General features: G+C 36.3%; 1 protein-coding gene across 1 annotated transcript; it reads left to right on the top strand.

Moving 5' to 3' along the window:
* The first annotated feature begins 4,776 nt into the window (after window positions 1–4,776).
* Window positions 4,777–6,400, top strand: nkx2.4a (NK2 homeobox 4a). The gene is made up of 2 exons (XM_077238685.1): window positions 4,777–5,209; window positions 5,655–6,400. The coding sequence occupies exons 1-2, from the start codon at window positions 4,837–4,839 to the stop codon at window positions 6,317–6,319; spliced, it is 1,038 nt and encodes a 345-aa protein (XP_077094800.1). The 5' UTR covers window positions 4,777–4,836; the 3' UTR covers window positions 6,320–6,400.
* Window positions 6,401–20,785: the final 14,385 nt, after the last annotated feature.

The raw sequence follows: 20,785 nt of genomic DNA, 5'->3' as shown, positions 1-20,785 counted from the left end.
TTTTGTTGTTTGTTTTTTGAAGAACAGCGTAGCCTACGATATCTATGCCTACCACGATAAATTGTAAAGATATCCACTCTGTTCTCAAACATCTTCGCAAATGTTATAGTATTGCTTTACAACGTTAAAATATATAAATAACATTTAAAGTAATAAATATCTTTAATATAGCTATATATTTCTGGAGATGACATTGTCTCCACAGCGCCCGGTTCTGCAACCTATTAGCATCATTTCGTCCATCGAGTTCCATTAATTACATTTGAATGAAAACTTGCTCGGAAGAATAAGATTTTGGAGAGGCCTGCCAGATACTTGCTCCTCTTGGGAGGACCTTTCACCTTCTTAACGGTGGGTATGCAGTACTTAAAGGCTGCTTTTTACTACAACTGGGAAGCTGGGACGTGCACCTGCCTGCTTGTAGTACAAAATGGTCGACATCAGCGAAATGGTAATTGCTTTAGATTCTTAGATTACCTACTTTATGCTAATTAAAGGCGAATTACAAAATCTGATAATAGCAATCTTTTATTTTAAAATATTATAGATATTAAAATTTCCTTACTTTAATTGCACCGTGTGCCTGCGCATTGCATCTGTCTTAGATGTTAGATATACATAGCCTAACTTAAGCAAATAGACAATAATATAATCAATTTCCTGATTAATGTGAGATCCTTTTTGTTCATAATAAATAAATAAAAAATATTTAAAATTGCATTTACTTTAATGTTGCTTTAGACTTAGACAAGACAAAGCGATAACCGTGATATAAATGATTATAAAGATATTTCGGATGTGTTTTGACGGGTGACTTGGAGGATCATAATTGCACTTATGCTACATATCAACGACTAGTGAATATTTAAATAAAATTTTGCAAAAACAGAGGAGCAAATAAAGAATCTCTCTGAAGCCTATAAATGTTCATATTTTAATAAATTATTTAAATATAAAATAATAGACATTTCTTGTAACAACACAAATATTAATTAAATTTGTGGCCAAATGAGAATGGAACTTTTACGCATTAGTTACCATGAAATTGAAAACGCTAATATGATGTAGATGTAAACTGCTCCAATGTTAATTTATATGTTACTAATCTGTAAACGCATTAGGTAACATGTTTGAGCAAGCTCTGTCTAAAAATGGCAGGCCTCGTTACACCTGTAAACGTGTTTGTTGGCGGTGAAGGTTTGCAGTTACATCTACAGACACTTAGCTAACATAAACAAACTTGTAGGAACAACATTGCTGTCATTTGATTACGGGGGTTTGAATCCTCTTTGAGTCACTATAAGCAACGATAACAGCGTTTTTAACAATCGACATGCATCTGAACAGTTTCTTTAAATGAAACAGCAAATATAGCTATTTTGTCCGGTTATTTTTGCCTCAGAGGAAGTAGACGAATTTAACTAGCCCTTCCTTGTTCAAGCTGTAAAGGTAGGCTAATAAACATTTTGATACTTCGATCTTAATTAACATAATTGTAGGCTACTCCAAATTGATTATTAAACAAATAGTCGCGCGCTCTGGAGGCTATCACGACTCCATGTAGGCCTATCTTGATTCTTCATTTTGATACAAAATTAAGTAATACCTCGGAGGAAACTAGGCTATGACATGGGCAACAACAGAATTGTAGCTAATTAAAACAAATATTGCAACTTGATATGATGTCTTGATTTCTGTAGATGTTTTATGTATGCAGGGGACTTGAAACACTAACTGACTGACCTGCGCCTTGCTGACCAGAAATGTATTCTTTGTAACGCAAAAGCTAGAACATAGGCTAGTTTGATCGTAAAGTGACGTTTTAAAATCTTCATAACATATTTGAGGTGTTTAATATAGCATTTCAAGTGGTGCGTTATTTAATGTGATACCAATTGTATAGCCTACACTATATTACCACCCCGAGTCCCGACTAAAGAACACATTAACTTGTTTTGTACACTTTGTTCCACAGTCGGATCTGTGAGATAATGGGTCAGGACCTCAGCTCTTACTCCAGGCTCTCTTTCCCCTGGCTGACCCTTGGTCCATCAAGCACTCCGGTGGACACATGTGTTTGCCCATTCACTCCGAGGCTTAAATATATTGGCTATGCTCTGCTTTAAATGAGAATAGTTGTTTAAGAAAGGCAACGAACTGCAAGGTCTAAACCAAACGTAAATGAAAATAAACCGCAGATAAAAGAATAACGTTCACAAGAATACTACACTCCATGCTTTTTATTTTGATGGCAAGCCAATTACCAACAGCTCTTGTCAAGCATTAAAGGAGAAGAAGGGTCATAGGTGACTGCTATCTCAAAGTCAAACAGAAACAAAACTGCACATATGCGTCCTAGGAATTCTCGACATATAATTTCCACATGCACACACATAGACGCGCTTAGAAACTCCTAATCAGTTTGACTAATAAATAAAATAATTCCGTTTCAGTCAAAGCTCATTCAAACAAATCAAAGGACGGTAATAGGCTATTTATTTTAACGTTTGACAGCAAGTTCTCCCCACATTCACCGATAAATGCAACTGAACAGGAAACAATGTTATTAAAGAAAAAAGACATATGCGTCAGAATAACGTAATAACTGAGAGAGAAAAAATATATGTAAATGTATATTAAACTCTACCTCAAAAGCAATACATACGCAATAACTTTTTCGATTTCAGCTTTAACTAGTGGAACTGGTTCATCAACCACTTTTAGATTCTTCGAATTTTTTGTTATCTTATTATTTTCCTTTTTTTTTTTTTTTACATTACACCCACCCACAAATCGCACACACTGCATTTATAAAACATATTTACAGACAAATTCTGCGGGTTCTTAAACTTACAATGTTAATACAGAACAATCTATCTAAACTAAAAACGGCAAATAATTTCACACGGAAACCTGTTTCGGTACCTGAGCAAATGTTGTCCAGTATATCCCAGTCCCATTTCTGAAGATAGATTTTGCATTTGTTCCTTCCCCATTGAAGTATAAACTACAAACAAAATATCTTAGTGTTTTGTTTTTCTTGTGTTACTTGGTATACTTGAAATGCTAAGCGGTCACCCGTCCAGTGGTTTCTCCAGCATCTGAGTGAGGCGGTTGCTTGGCCCTCGGTCATGCTCTCTGCCTTAATATTCCACAAGGTTGAGTGGCCCTCATTTACCTAATGGATCAGGCGCACAAAACCGAGTTTTTTCGCTCTGTGAGTCACAAGCAAAACTTTATGTGATGCTTCGACCTGGTTGATCTCAGAATTAACCCAAAATGAAACGTACCGTCAAGTAAACCCTTAAATATGATTTGCTGAACGTTTAGTAATCAGAAGAGAATGCTGTATGTTAGTGTTTGTTTTACGTTTTTAAGTTTACAATGTAAATGTGCAATGCTACTAAACCCCGAAAGTAGCTACTTAACGAAATGGCTCCTTACTTGTACAGTATATAACAAATGTGTGAGACCAGTATCCACTCACGTGGTCAGATTATTAAAGGTGTGTTCAATATGACTGATGGATACAGGCTTGTTTCTTGTTTCTAAACGTGTAACATTAAAACATCATAAGCGTACAAGCTTTGGTTATCTTACGCACTTAAATGGAGAGCCTTACTTTTACATTTAAATTAATTTATGATATAAATGCCAATGCCAAATAAGGTCAGGCAGAACATGTGAACTTTAATTTCAATATTATAGACCTGCTCATATTCGTGAGGTTATCGACCCAGAAGGAATTAAATCGATTTGAATTAAGCAGGTAAAATGAACCTATCGTATTTATACTGTGATTATAAAGGCTTGATGGATGGGGGGGGGTATTAAATAAGTATTATTTAATTATAGCCTATATATATATATATATATATATATATATATATATATATATATATAGAGAGAGAGAGAGAGAGAGAGAGAGAGAGAGAGAGAGAGAGAGAGAGAGAGAGAGAGAGAGAGAGAGAGAGAGAGAGAGACTTTAATTAAATAATATTTAAGTTGTATATATATATATATATATATATATAATATCTAACAATTAGACATCCTTCATAAGCTTAAATATTTATGATTAAGACACGTTTCTTTTCATCTAAAGTTGTAGTTTTATATAGGTAATACAAACTGGCGTTTGTTTAAAAAATATGTTGTAGGCCAACTTTTTCTGATGTGGATTTTATGAGGACATATTTTTACTATGATCTAATTTGGGAGAGACCCTCACCGTTGGCACAAAATGATGCTTAAGACGTATAAATTAGGTCATAGACTGGAGGGGGTCTTCATTGTGCCACTCTGACAGAGCGCACTGTGCTTATGACTCTCCGAGGGCTCTCAAAGTTGGAAAAAGTATGGAATTCCCTATTGACACAGATTAACAGTGCCTAAAAAAAGAAAAAAAAGAAGAACAAATCATAGACTTCAGACAAGCATCGCATCAATTCAATACGAATATGTTTTTAGGGACGATGTTAGACTTGTGTACTGTACGTCAAAAAATTGAGAAATATGACCATTGATGTTCAGTCAGCATGATGATAAATGTAATGTGAAACTAACCACATTTTTTCTCAATTATCTTGCTGAGATGTCAATGACTATTGTTTGCTGGTCTAGGGAGTCGCTCCGCCCCTCATGTTTGTCGTAAATCTGGCGCCTGGCTACAATAAACCTGAGATAAGAGTGGCCAGGGCTCGCCTCCTTCTCCAAGGCGATCAATCGGATCTCAGGCATACTACAAGCACTCTCTTACGTCGACGTCCACGAGAACAGAGCTGATACAACAACACGGCTGAGCTCCACCACCAGAAAATATCTGCTTTCTGAACCATGTCGCTGAGCCCAAAGCACACGACACCTTTTTCAGTGACAGATATTTTGAGCCCAATTGAGGAGACTTACAAGAAGTTTAGTGGCATGGAGAGCACTGGAAACCTCACATCTCCATTGGGAGCGTACCGACAACCTCAGGTGTCCCAGACTGGCATGCAGCAACACTCTATGGGCCACAACGCCACCACTATGGCGACCACCTACCATATGCCACACTCCGTTTCCCAGTTCTCGCATAGTGCAATGGGGGGCTACTGCAATGGCAGCATTGCCAACATGGGGGACCTACCCTCTTACCAAGAGACTATGAGAAACAGCGCAGCAGCAACAGGGTGGTACGGCGCCAATCCCGACCCTAGATACTCAACAAGTAAGTTATGATGCATTATTTTGAGATTGGTTTTGTGTACTTATTTACTGAGTTTCCGGCGAGTTTGCCTTATTTTTTCGCATCAGTAAAATTTCCTGCAAAGTACGTATTATATTGTCGCCTCTACGCTGCTATTGATACTTCTGATTAGTAGATTCCTGCCGATGTTAATTATAATTTACACATTTCTATTCACTCATTTATGCACATTGTAATATATATATATATATTTTTTTTTAAAATAAGTTATACAAGATTCAACTAATTTCAAAGTCAGTGAAATTTTATTTAAGTTGAAATTACTTAAATGTCCAAGTTCATTGTACTTAAAATTATAAGGCAGCAACTTTTTAATGCTGCATTTTTTTAAGACACACATTATTAATAATTTAGCCCAACACTGCTACTAATTGAATGGACATACATCTGTATGCATATTTTGAAGTTTCTAGATTCATGGGACCTTCCACAGGTATGAACATGGCAGGAATGGGCACGCTAGGCATGGCCGACACCACCAAATCCATCCCACCTCTGCACGCAGCTCCAAGGAGGAAACGACGGGTGCTCTTCTCTCAAGCACAAGTCTACGAGCTGGAAAGGAGATTTAAGCAACAGAAATACCTTTCGGCGCCCGAGAGGGAACACCTGGCTAGTATGATACATCTAACCCCGACGCAGGTCAAGATCTGGTTTCAGAATCATCGCTACAAGATGAAACGACAGGCCAAGGACAAAGCAGCACAGCAGCTTCAACAGGAGGGCAACCTGTGTCAGCAGCAGCAGTCGCCGAGGAGAGTGGCTGTCCCTGTCTTAGTAAAGGATGGCAAGCCTTGCCAGAATGGCTCCAACACACCGACGCCAAACCAACAGCAAATGCAGCAGCAGCAAAACGGTTCAGGGGTCGTGCTTCCTACCTCGAGTAATTCTATGAACCAACACCAAACCCAGCAGGTCAACGCAATGGTTCAGGCCCAAGACCTGGAGGAAATGTCTCCCAGTCCCCCGTCACTTCACTCGCAGATGAACAACATGGGACAGATAGACACTTCTGTAGATTACACGAATAACATGGTCACGTCAAACCTGCTTTATGGCAGAACGTGGTAAAACCGACCACCTTTTCTTTTCGTCTTTTTCCACAAACTTCAGCGTCCTCTGAATTCAGAACTGAGGCGCGTTAGGCCGAAAGCAGACAGAGCATCCGTGCGAAGATTAAAAGCGGGTGGTCGGATCAAAGGAGCACGTTTTGGGGGGAAATGTACCACTTTTTTTTCTAAAAACAGACTTGTGGTCACAATTTTCTACAACGACCCTTCTACTCAGTATGGACAAAATAACAATTTCTAGTCTCATGCTGTATGTTTTTGGACTTCCTTTTGTTGTTCTAGTAGAAGGTTGTCTGTTATTAAACTAAATTGCTGCTCCACATCTATGGCAATGCCAGGACACGGGAAGCAATGTATCATATTTCAGGTATGGACTTCTAGCAAGAACTTGGAAAGTTCCCAGATCTTAATAAATGCCTGAACGTGCAACTGAAGCCACTATTGTAAAAAACTAATGTATTCATTTAGAGAAATGAAAGTAGGGACTGTATATTTGGCTAACACTTAAGTTTCTTTTTACCTGTAATATAAATGTTTGAGTCTTTTCGTTGGTCATTTATTCTATTCTTTTTTCTTTTTCTTTTTTCTTTTTGGTAAATTAAAATAAAGACGATGGCTGCATTTGTTTCAAACCAATTGAACGTTAAAAATAAACCAATTAAAATGCACGCCATTGTTTGGGAATTAATGTGTGTAGAGTATAATCTCTGTGAAGAGCGTTTTCATTAAATTAGTATTTAAAAATAATTTTAATTTAAAAAAAAAGTCTATGGTAGGAAACTTTTCACTGGTTATGAGGAGAAGAAACCTATGCAATATTTAAATACAAACAAATTCAAAGTCTACCCTTTAATATTAAATTTGCGTCCATATATAATTATTTGTTTGAATTTATTTCAGTTGCCTCTCCTAATTTAAGTTTATCTGAAACCTACCTGACACAAAAAGTAATAATAAAGATGACGGATAATTAAGCCAATGATAGCTAATAACAACGAAGCAACATAAACAGAAAACCCTGTGCCACCCATTTCAAAATTTAGGTTCTATAATTTTATATTACGCAGAAGAGAGAACGATATTTTTGGTCATCTGTTGATTTATTTTATTTAACGTGTATGAAATTTGAGTGGCTTGTCTGCATTACATGTCTATGTTCTATTTAAAACACGAAAATAAAACTGCATACACATGAGTGTATAATTCTATATTATCCATGTTGTTGTATACTATTTCAATGAAAGGGCAAGAGTTTAGTTTTGCACAAAAATAAGTTAGTTTAATTTTGTAATAAGCTCAAATTATCAATAGTTTTGTTCTTTCCTATATCCGAACTCCCTTTTTTAAACATTCAATACCGCGGAGTTCAATCATATTATAGATTGACAGTAAAAGTTAAGGCAAATATAAGCTGCACATGTTAAACATGATTTACAATTATGCTTTCATAAAAAAAAAATATATTTTCCGATATAAGTGAGTAAAGAAGATGTTATTTATATCTAGCCTAAGTATAAAAAAAAAATAGAATGCGATTTTAATACTGCCTCACATGCATAGACTAATGAATTATACCTGCAATACATGAAATTATCCAAACAAGCCTAATAAATATCGGACATTGATTAGGGCACGTCATATAAAAGAACAAATAAAATAAGAATAAATTAAAATAGGAAACTGTTGCCCCCCCCCCCCTATAAGTGTTCCAAAGTTATGTAAAATGATTCAGTGACAAAAACGGAAATTCGAAACGAAACTTTTTTTTCACGTTTTTATTTTACTATTTCATTTTCTTTTATATGGAGTCAGTTCGTAATGCCAATGATAATATTTCAAAAATCATTTCAAAGGAAGACCAAGCAATGCCAGTGGAAATTAATCATACTGAAATTACACAGATTGAATGAAATGTGAACTATGTCCTGTTCAAATGGGAATCTGTTGTTCAAATGGTGCAAGAGAGAACAGAACACTTTTCAACATTTAAGACAAAGTTATAGCAATTTCCACCAATCCAAATTCAGGCACTGTTGTTCACAAGTACATAAACACCTTCCACATGGATACTGGTCTGAAATGAGGGAAAAATAAAGATATTTGGTGAAAAATATTTGGTGACCATTATAAAATGGCTAAGACCTGATAGTAGTTACATTAGCCGAAGTGTTTCAAAACCTGATTTGATTGTGACACATTTTTACTTAGCATTTGGAAGATCGAGTGCGTCTGCAAATTGCATCCAAATAATATGGTGTTAGTCGGGATTTATATGATAGACTAGATGGTGATCCAACCTCATCTCTGCCAGTGTCTAATGCTGAGAAGTGAGGAGTCTTCTATAACATCAGACAGAGTATTTGGTTTCAATATTTTGATCAATATAAAGCAGAATTTCGTGTACACGTTAGAAGGTTTCAACAATGAATTGTAGTGATGAAAAAGATATATATATATATATATATATATATATATATAATGCAAAACATTTGTAAAATTAACTAATAATAATAATAATAAGTACAATGTTATTATATAGGCCTATTAACAACAGAAAAAAACCTATGCTGAACAAATGCGTCACTTAATTTAGATATGGGGTAGTTTTCGTTGTAGATCACAATTGCAAAAAAAAAAAAAATGCATATATAACAAAAATGCTTTTGTTATAACATAGCTAGCAAAAGCTTTTTGAAAGTTGGAAAATATACTTTTCAATATCTATTCAGTGCCTGGAAAACACAACAGAGATTTAAAGAGATTGTAGTATTGCTTTTCTCAATCCTGCCATAGATTTGTTGGAGCTCCATTCTTCCCCACTAATTGCAGGATCTTAACAATTTCTTACCACTGAGTAATTTGAATCTAGCCCGAGGACCTTGTCTGTATTTTCCCTGGCCATTATTCTACTTAATATGTCAGAACGTCTGATCGCAGAGAAACCTTTTCAAGTTCTATTGATGTGTCTGTCAATTGACCATGGTGACCTAGCAACCTGGACAGCACTAATTGGCATAGGCAGCCTGACATCAGTATTACAGTTTATGTGGGAACAAATATGTCCTGGAACAGTTTACAAAAGTATATAAACAAATATTTTAGTCAATATATTTTTTAATGTAAAGACATATGGTTCAATTACATTGTAATCTCTTCCTCTCTTCCTCTCTCTCTCTCTCTCTCTCTCTCTCTCTCTCTCTCTCTCTCTCTCTCTCTCTCTCTCTCTCTCTCTATATATATATATATATATATATATATATAAACACTGACATAAAGCTACATACTAATCAACCTTTGTAAATGAATAGTTTTTAACATGCATATATTCATATTTTCTAAATATTAATTTATTAAAAACATCATATTTTTTATGAAGCAGTAAAGCACACTGCCATACTTCAGAAATTGTATTTGAATGTGCGTTACGCCCTACCCCCACTTTGACACATACACACACACACACACACACACACACACACACACACACACACACATACACACACACACACACACACACACACACACACACACACACACACACACACACACACACACACACACACACACACACACACACACACACACACACACACACACACACACACACACACACACACACACACACACACATGCCTGTTTCCAAACAAAAGTAGACACTTATGTGGAGCTCTGTGAATAGTTTACTTCATTACATGGAAAAGATAATGCCATAAACCTTTATGCATTTGATTTTCTAAGTAAGAATTTTTATTAAAATCCTTGTTTGTTGCAGTCAAGCTGGTGAAATGCATTCTTTAGATAAAGGCAGCACACTTTCCTCTCTGAGAGATCTAAACCTCACTTCACTGCATCATTGTTAGTCAGGAGAGGAGAGAGTTTTCTGCTGTCAACCTGTACAGGGTTGTTTAGTCTTGGTAGGGTGAGTTGAGGCATTGTGTTTTCAGGCAAGTATAAGAAACCATTAGTTTTTTAGTATCAAAGCAGACTGTGTCCTAGAAAATGCAAACTGTCCTAGTATGAGTCATTTCAAACTGGAGGAAAATAGTGGGCAAATAGACATGCTCCAACACAATGAAAAATATTTCAAGGGAGGTCAAGGGACTCGGAAAGCAATTCTCTCTCTAATGGGTTTCTATAGAATTAGACAAATGACAGCAAATTTTGCCATTGTCTTTGTATAGACATATAAAATTGATATGTATGTACATACAGCAAGAAAATTGTACCATTCTCTGTCCTGAAATGTTTAAATCCATTGCTTGCTATCAATAACATTCCACCAACATTGTGCAGACAGTTCACCCCTCTAAATTCTGTTTCATTTCACTACGTGAGAGAGGGAAAGCAAATTAGAAAGAGAGAGAGTGAGGGAGAGAGAAAGTTGTATCCCTTATTATCAAACCATGTCACATTCCCTCCAGTGCCTGTCTGTGCAGCTCTGGCCGGTCAGTAATCCCTCTTCCAAGTTCCCTATCCATCTTATTCAGGCTGCTTATAAGTTGTTAAAGAAACTGTTTTCAATCACCACTAATAACTACTGACCTGGAGTGACACGCTCACAATAGCCCACCGAAGCTTGTGCAGTCCAACCAAAGAAGGTGATTAGTACTTCAAGAGGTCTAAAGCAAGAATCAATGGCTGGTCTGTCTCTCGGTGCTAGTCTCAGCACCGCTGTCATTATGGCTGTATACCATTAGTTATGCCTCATTAATTTCAGCAAACACCACTCCAGAGAAATATGTTTACCCTTAGACATCTAATATATGTGATATTATAGACCTTATTGAAATTGGATGGATTCAAGATCTTGGCAGAGGACCCAAACTGGGCAGCAGGAAGGTAAAGAAGACCACGGGGGTATTTGTGTGAATGTGAAGGTTAAAATGAAGCAAAACATTATTTGATCTCTCCTGAGTGATTTTTTTAATTTATTTTTTTATATGTCTCACCCTAACTGTAATGTAAAGTTTTTGGTAACACTTTAGTTTAGGGTCCTATTCTTAACATTAGCTACGACTTTTGCCTCAGTAAAATCCTAATTACTGCTTATTTATAGTTAGTAAGCTAGTTGTTAAGTTTAGGTGTTGGGAATGATTAGAATATGCCCATGCAGAATAAGGCTTTAATATGACCACTCCTAACTACTCCCCTGAATAAATAGCCAATATGCAACTAGTTCAGGGGTGGCCATCAGCGGTCCTGGAAAGTCTTGCTCCAACCCTGATAAAAACTCACGTGTCTGTATCTTTCTAGTAACCCTTAAGAACTTGATAATCTTGTTCAGGTGTGTTTGATTTGGGTTGGAGCAAAACTCTGCAGGACTGTGACTCTCCAGGACTGACGTTGGTCTCCCCTGAACTAGTTTCTTATAGAGTGCCGAAGTTATGACGTAACTTTGTAGGCCAAAACGTGGAAGTGAGTTAGCATTTTAGCACTTCCGGTTCCCTCGCCCTAACATCTATGGGTTTTTTGAATGGGTATTTGCTAAATCGCCTGAAATAAGTGCTGTGGTTAACAAAGCCTCTAAATATTTTCACGTTTTGATCTATGACATAAAACACACCAGTTATAACCTGCTTGTAGTTTTTTAAACTTTATTGTGTCCGCTTGAGCTTTTTTAAACTTTATATCGGCTTCAAAATGTATACATTTTGGATTAACTTGTAAAGATTATCTTGGTAGACAAAACGTGTAAGGGTCACAACTCTTTGTTGAACACAGATCTTATTTTTTGCGATTTTCCAAAAGTCTACGGGGAAAATGCATAGCTTTTCGATCGAGGGAACCCATGCGCCGCTAACTTCCGAGTTGTCCTACAAAGTGACGTCATAACTTTGGCACTCTATTAGCATGGATATTACTAGGATATTGGCTTTTTATTGGCATTTATTAAAACCTTATTCTGCATGGCCATATTCTAATCCTTCCAAATACCTAAATGTAACAACTAGCTTACTATCTATTAATAAGCAGTAATTAGGAGTTTATTGAGGCAAACTTTGTCGCTAATATTAAGAATTGGACCCTAAACTAAAGTGTGACTGAATTATTATGTTTGTTTAAAGTGTGATGGAGTTTAAATTATGAAAATATTCTTAGTAAGTTTTTAATGACTCAATGAATGCATTGTGAATTCTTGCTATACCTGAAATCCAGTCTGTATAAGCAGTGCATCGCCCTATTTCAGTGTTTAATGTATATGCTAAACCATTAATGAAATGTTTTACCATTAATCCACATCTGATCTTTCTTTAGCATGAGCTCTGAATGAGACAATTGTGAAAATTTGTATGCCTTGATGAAAATGCTTCAGATGACAATGGGATTCTCAAGAGCCGAGAGTATCTGATTTGTATTCGGCTCCTAAAATTCAAATCAGGGTTGAATGGGCCACATTGTGAAGTGCTGAAGTATTCTAGGTCCCTGCAAGACTCTTACAATGCTACACTTTCTAACTAGCACACAGCTTCTTTCCAATCCACAGTTGCCAAGGTGATGGCCAGCTGCAAGACTGGGTCCTGTTTGTTTATAAGGGCAGGGGTGGATGGTGGTTCAAATGGAGGCAGGCAATAGCATGAATTGTTTGCGTGCAACCACTTCAGAAGTGTGAAAAGGAGGATTGGTGTTGCATATGTTTACGTCCTGCTCTATTATCTGTATAACTCTGCTGGATGGAGGTAACCTGTAACATGTTCATGATTATTCGTATACCTGAGAACATATAATTAGATCTAATGGCAATTAGTAACTATTTTACGATTTGGAGAATTAATGGCTAATTTGTATGATTTTGTATGATCTCATTGGTATTATGTTTAGGGGTAGACCTTCTTTCATACTTTTTTCTAACAATCCTTCATTTGTGACCCTGGATCACAAAACCAGTCTTAAGTAGCACGGGTATATTTTTGGGAATAGCCAACATTGTATGGGTCAAAATTGTAAATTTTTCTTTTATGACAAAAATAATTAGGATATTAAGTAAAGATCGTGTTCCATGAAGATATTTTGTAAATTTCCTACCGGAAATGTATAAAACATTTATTTTTGTGAGTGAATGCAGCACAGTCGCAAACATAAATGGAAAACTTTAAAGGCGATTTTCTCAATGTTTCGATTTTTCTGCACCCTCAGATTGGATATTTTCAAATAGTTGTATCTCGGCCGAATATTGTCCTATCCTAACAAACCATACATCAATGGAAAGCTTATTTATTTAGCTTTCATTTGATGTATAAATCTCAATTTCAAAAAAATGACCCATAAGACTGGTTTTGTCATCCAGGGTCACATTTTTGTAATAATCAAACAATATAAAAATGCATACAAAATCGACACCTTGTACAATAGTTATGTTTTCTCTTGAGATAAGGGTTGGTGTATGGCCTATAAAAACAGAGATCCAACATAATGATGTACCGGTATCCATCCATACATCCATCCATCCAATGAGAATAAATTCCAAGGATTGTCCTTGGGGAATGTTGTTGTTATTTGATTTTGTGATTTTTGTGTGTTCATATTTATGTACATTGTTTGTTCTTTGTGTGTATGCATGTTAAATTTCATTGCATCAAATTTTCCCCATGGGTATAATAAAAGTAAAAAAAAAAAAACATCCATCCATCCTATTTGCTTTGCTAAGAGAACATGCAAACTCCACCTAGAAAGGCCTTTTTGCACATCTGGACTCAAACTGGGACCTTCTTGTTGTGAGGCACTAATATGATTTTTTTTAAAATACATTGTAATTGCAGTTATACAGAAAATGACAAAACATGTTTTATATTGAACATGTTTTGATATGTTTGTAGAGCATAAAGTTAACGATGGTTGAGGTATTCCTCAAAAGGCTGAAAAAAAATCTTTGAAATAGTTTTATTTGAAATTTCATTTAGAAGCAGCTTGTTTTAAAAATAACCTATACAATTATAGGCCTATTTGGAAAACAGAGTGAGAAGTACAACATAAAAGTATATAAGAGAAGACTTTCACGCTATAGTGTTTCAAGGTCTGAAGGTTTCATATATCAGTTATCACATTTTATGACATGGCAAGGTTAGTTCAGGAAGTCAAATGGAAGAACCTCCAGAAAGCTTTATGATTCTCATAATTTCACAATCATACACTGTCTGAAAAACAGCAGCCTGTCACTGGGGAATACCCTTAACCCCGGTAATGCCTGAAATAATAGTCAGAAAATACAAATTTTATGTGTTTATATATATATAAAGTGCACAAATTATTTTTTTAAGTATCAAATTTTATATATCAGGGTTTTATGGCAGATATCGTGAGGATATGGAGCTCACACTCAAGGTGTTAGGGTTCTGCAAGATATAGGACCCAGACGCAAATGAGCAGACAAGGTTTTTTATTAACGGGACTGAAGACTTGAGACAGCAGGGAGTGAAGCGTGAATCACAGTAAAACAGTAGGGCAAGGCAGACGACAACGACAGGCAGGATGGATGACCAAGGAGACCGTCAGCAAGATGGCGATGACGTGAGTGCAATAGAGGCAGCTCTGAAGGATAGACCAGGCAGGAACTCTAGGAACATACAGCTTGATGTAGATCTCAGATGTAGCTCCAGTCTTGCCACCAGGTAGAGGCTCACAGAACCAGAGGCTCGACACAGGGGATAGCTGCACCAGTCAGGCAGTTGAGAACCAGTGGCCAGGGAACTCCGGATACAGGACAGAAACACATAGAACAACAAGACGAGACTCAAGACAAGATAAGGCAACAATTAAGATAAGCAAAACTAACCTGATAAGATCAATGACAAGAGAAACAAAAAGTAGAGAAATAAATATATAAAAGCAAACTAATGAAAACAACTAAGACAAAAAACTGGAGTAGCTAAAAAGACTTCCACTTGACAGGGAAAAATAAGAACTAAAGAAAATAACTAAAAAACATAATTCTAAACAAAAGAGAACTCTAACTAGATTACCAAGCACAAGTGCTAAAGCTTAAGCTTAAGCAAAACAAAACAAAATAGTAACAATGATAACAAACCAGCGTAAACACTAGGATAACTTCAAGATCACAAACCAGAAAACACTGCAATGTGCATACTCACAACACACAACGAACCAGCAAAGACATGAGGGAAAGAGGCACAATATGAAGGGACCAGAGCACATGAGGATCAGGTGAGCACAATTAACGAAACAAGGACAAGACGTGGACTAAACAAGGGGGCGTGGTAACAGGAAACAAGGAGGCGGGACATGAGGAGCACATGGCAAACACAGACCAAGACAGAGCCATGTGCTCAAACACAAGACAAACACAGAAACATGAAACCACAACAAAACAGACAAGGCTGCCAGGGCAGAACCCGGACACAAAGAGTAAAAACACCTGGCAAAAATATGGAATTTGGTGCAGATGCTGATATTTATATGGCCAGAAAGAAAGATGAAATTCTGATAGCTTGCAATGTAAATCAATGAGATCATTATAACAGTATAGCAGCCAACTTAAGTAAACTGCATATTATAAATATCATATATCAACTGCAATGCAATACAATGATTGAGAGATGAACAAATAAATGTTCCTTAGAAGCCTGATGATCATGATTGATACTCACATTTTAACACGATCAAGTAAACCTAAGCTGCTTCAGTCCAGTAGGTGTTCATCTTGAAATATGAACAATATCAAAGTTATTCTTATATTTACTTAATAAAAATCAGTAAATATTTCACAAAGAAAAATGAAAAAAGAAGGGGTGAAGGGGGACGTTTTTTTTATAATTATCCTAAAAGGCATTTTACTTGCTAAAACAGTATAAACTATTAGTCAGACGACAGAAGGCATGTAGTAGATTGTGTGCAACAGGTTTTCACCAAAATTGTGATGAACTTGATCTTAGAAATTTGCGTATCAAATATGACACTGTAGGCTTTATAAGGTTAAAAGGACAAATCTGCACCTTATCTATCCCTGAAAGATGCATATTAGTACCTTAGAATAACCCTTCAGAGGTAAATAAGGTACAAAGATGTCCTTTTGAGAGTACTGACCCAGTGACAAGATGTTGTACCCCTGAAAGTAAAACATTTATTCAAAAATGTTTATGTAAAGTTAAAAAAAATAGATTTTTTCACCCCTTGAAAAATGTATGTAATATTACATTATAAAGAACTACAAATATAATACATGACAGTGTCAATTTACACTTACACAAGACAAGTATCTCCTAACCCCTAAGAGTAAGTCCATCACTCTGGGAACATGGCTAATTCATTTAAAGTCACTGTTTATCTGTTTGCACATGGCTTGTGTCCACTAATAAGCTTAATCAAGTTTAATTAAGTCTAGCAAATTAAAAGACCACTGCTTGCTTCATTAAGTGGAGATGAACCTAAGAATGTTGGCACATTTGTTATTGTGTGAAATCCCCTCATACAAACAGAGCAAGACAGGCCTAATATGCTGCGTACACAAGGCCAAAGAGCAGCGCAGGACCACCCACTCTCTTTCCAATTATCATCTTGCGACAACCTGTCTACTCTTCACAATTCATCAATAGACGCACCACTCCAAAGAGGGCATTACAATTAGATGCCTGTTGTTCCCCTTAATAAATTTCTAGACTGTTGCTCGGAATCAATAGCTGGCAGTCCATGTTCCCCGGATGACAAACAGGATTACACCCCAAATCCCGCTTTCGGTCTCCTGCGCCTCCTCCTAAGTCAGCCAGGACGTCAAACACTGAGAGCTGGCTAATCAGCAGAACACAGGATTGAGCTGCGGACTGAAATAAATTAAGATTTCTCTTCACAGCTCCTGCAGTGCACTCACAGTGGCACACTTTCAAACTCTTTCTGTCTATTTGTTGCCCTCTTTCCTTACTATTCGACAATTATATAAACAGAGAGTGTGCGTCTGATCGTATGTAAATTTATCTGTGCATCCTGCATCACTTTTCAGGGCCATTCCCTGCTGCGTTTATCCATAACCTGCATAATAGTATGATGCACACGACCCATGTATATTATGCAAATAAAGCCAATTAGGCCAGGAAGTGCATGAGACAAAAGTGCGCTACAGCTGGCTAGCCTCTTGGCCACGGCAGACGGTGGAGTGTTTGCTTGCCCTGATTTAAGCGGATGGTCACAAAGGTTAGGCTTGGACGCATTCACCCTGCTTCACAGGGGGTACCGACACACTCAAAGAGAAAGTTAAAGAAGTTTTAGCTCAGCATTTACTTTTGCTGGTGGGGGTCAGTGATGATAGCGAAAACAAAGATGACATGCAACACAGGTTTCCCACAAATCCTCGGTCTAGCCGCACTTAATGGTTAATTAGCAGAGCTTGGGCAGTTCCCTAATCATTACACAGCACATTAAACCTGTCCTAATCAGGCCTAATCCTGAATGTGTGCTCCTGATCTTCCTCCTCGACTCTCACCAGAGATGGACGCTCTCTCGTAGTATTGATTAAGTGATAAGTGCCTGCTCAGATGTGTACATCCTAATAATTAGATTCTATATTAAGAATGGGACGTTTTTTTCCTGATCAATAGCTGCTTTGGGCATCATCAGGATTTCGATTTTCTAAGGCCGTTTTCATCAGTAGCAATTTGAGATACTATGGAAGATAATTTCACGTTTCATTTACATTAAAAAAATTAACATTGCATTTGCAAATAGAAAGTAGGCTAATTGCGATGATAAGTTTTAAAATGTCATCTTTTCTAACCAACCAAGGCTCACTGGAAATACACAACTCTGGTGAATTTCTGCAAAACTGAAATTAACACTAGAGGCAGTAAAACAACAACAACTGTTGTTCTTTTTTCACTCAGATTTTGATCTACGATTCAGATGAATGATTAATAAAGATTTTTTTCTTGCTGAATACTATCTCATGACCAGAGTTGGGGAAAGTTACTTTTTTAAAGTAATGCATTACAATATTGATTTACTACCTACAAAAGTAATTGCGTTACTTAGCTACCTTTGCGTTAATTTTTCTCACCTGGGTTGGGCTTGCTTGTTTGTTTGTTTGTTTGTTTTTTAATTACAACAAAATTGGCAAATGTAAAGGCCCTCTCACACCAGAAGTGAAATAAATAAGCATCAGACTAAAGGCAATGTAGATTTACACCTGTACAGTAGAGGGCGCTGTTCAAACAAACCTCTGTGTTGCCATTTTGGATTGAAGAAGAATGGGATTTTTAACAAATGTGAGTTTTATCTAAAGTCTTTTTTTGCATAGTATCGTTGAATTGGATCATTGAAGGTCAGCAGCAAAGACATTGGTTAAAGCGACAGGCCTAGTTCACCCAAAAATGCAAATTCTGTCATAATTTACTCACCCTCAAGTTATTTCAAACCTGTATGAGTTTCGTTTTTCTGTTGAAAACAAAAGAAGATATTTTAAAGAATGTTGGTAATCAAACAGTTGATGACATAACTAGTTGCTCATTTTGTTGCTTATTTTTTTGATACAAAAAGTATTTTGATGACAGAATTTTTATTTTTGGGTGAACTATCCCTTTAAAAAAGTGAGATTAAATACATAAAGTATTTTTGTGTGATTTCATATTTAATTATTGCAGGTTTGTGTAATATTCCAAGTTGGCATTTCACTGTTTATTAGAGTTGGGGTACTCGAACTCAAGTCCGATTTTTAATGAACTCGGACTTGTCCTAACCCTAACCCTAACCCTACTCGGGTGAATTTGTACTCGGACTTGACTCTGAAAATCTTCCGAGTACAGTCGAGTCCGGACACTGGAGGACACAATATAGCCTAGTATTATTCAAAACCGAAACAAAATTACTTACATTGTGTTGTTTCAGCGTTGAGTATTGTAGCCAATTACAGACATAGATTCACCAACAATTACAATTACAGAGCTCTCTAATTCAATTATTACTAGTAAGAATTACAGTTGCAGAGCTCTCCAATTCAATTCTCACTAGTAACAATTCCAATTAGAGAGCTCTACAAATGAATTTTTACTAGTCACATGTCTCCATTGACTTCCATTCATTTTTAATTACCGAGCTCTACAATTGAATTGTTACTAGTAAGAATTACAATTACAGAGCTCTCTAATACAATTATTACTAGTAACAATTACAATTAGAGAGCTCTCTAAATAAATTCTTACTAGTAGAGCACTACAGAGCTCTGTAGTTGAATTAAATAGCTCTGCAAGTGCATTCTTACTAGTAACAACTGAATTTCAAAATTTCATTTGTAGAGCTCTCTAATTGGAATTGTTAGTAGTAATTGAATTAGAGAGCTCTCTAATTGAATTCTTACTAGTAAAAATGCAATTACATCGAGTAACGCTGGGTACAATTTAAGCTAAAACGGCTTGCCATACCAGTGGTTACGTTCAGTCTGTTAAATATAAGGAGTGATAACTGCATTTTAAACTGTATTTTAACTGCATTTAGTGAATCTTTATAGGACTATAAATTATAGTCCTGAGAGTCATGACATTGCGATGATTGACATAGTAACCATAGGAACATGAGAACGTGATAACATAGCAAGATTTTCGCATCTAATAATGTTATGATTTTTGTCACATTTTGCCTAACTTTAGTCATACGTTTAGATACACCTTGCAGAACCTCCAAAATGTTGTTTTTATTTATTTTTTAATAAAAAGGATCATAAAAACATTGTTTTTATTTAGTGCTGCCCTGAAAAAGCTTACAAAATACAGGACAAATTACATACTGTACGCTTGATTTTTAATATTATGTGTCATTACCTGGATGATCCACAACTGTTTTTTTTGTATTTTTTTGTAATGGTTGTTCACGAGTCCCTTGTTTGTCCCGAACAGTTAAACTGTCCAATGGTCTTCAGAAAAATCCTCCAGCTCCTGCACATTCTTTGGTCTTCCAGCATCTTCCAGCAACTCCTTAGCAGTGACTATGATTGTAAGATCCATCTTTTCACACGGGTGACAACTGAGAGACTCATACACAACTATTAAAAATGCCTAAAACATTCAGTGATGCTCAAGAAGTAAACATCTATTAAGAGCCAGGGGGTGTAAACTTTTGAACGGGATGATTGGTGTAAATTGTTCTTATTTTGTTTAAAAATTCATTAATTCGTTTGGTACTGCCCTTCAGAGGCTAAATAAGATATTAACATGTAAAAGAAAATAAGAAAGATTTACACATCACCATCGTCTTGCTCAAAAGTTTACCCCTGGCTCTTAATGCATCGTGTTGCATTCTTGAGAATTACCATGCAGATTCTGAAAGATGTACAGTAGATAAATGTATGACTGCAACAATACATTGCAATCCTTTTGTAAAGGTTAAAATATTAATTTAAGAGCACAGTGTTGAGACCTTTTGCCGGAGTTTGATTGACAGGCAATCTGACCAATCATAATGCAGATATCCGCCATTTTTGTCCCACAAACAAACCAAACCAGTTAGTAGATTAAAGTCAGTGGACTTGAAAATG

This window comes from Siphateles boraxobius, unplaced genomic scaffold (genome assembly GCF_051911475.1).
Source record: "Siphateles boraxobius isolate OS27281-9 unplaced genomic scaffold, OSU_SipBor_1 22, whole genome shotgun sequence".
Taxonomy (NCBI): Eukaryota; Metazoa; Chordata; class Actinopteri; order Cypriniformes; family Leuciscidae; genus Siphateles; species Siphateles boraxobius.
This window is presented reverse-complemented; position numbering and strand designations above follow the sequence as displayed.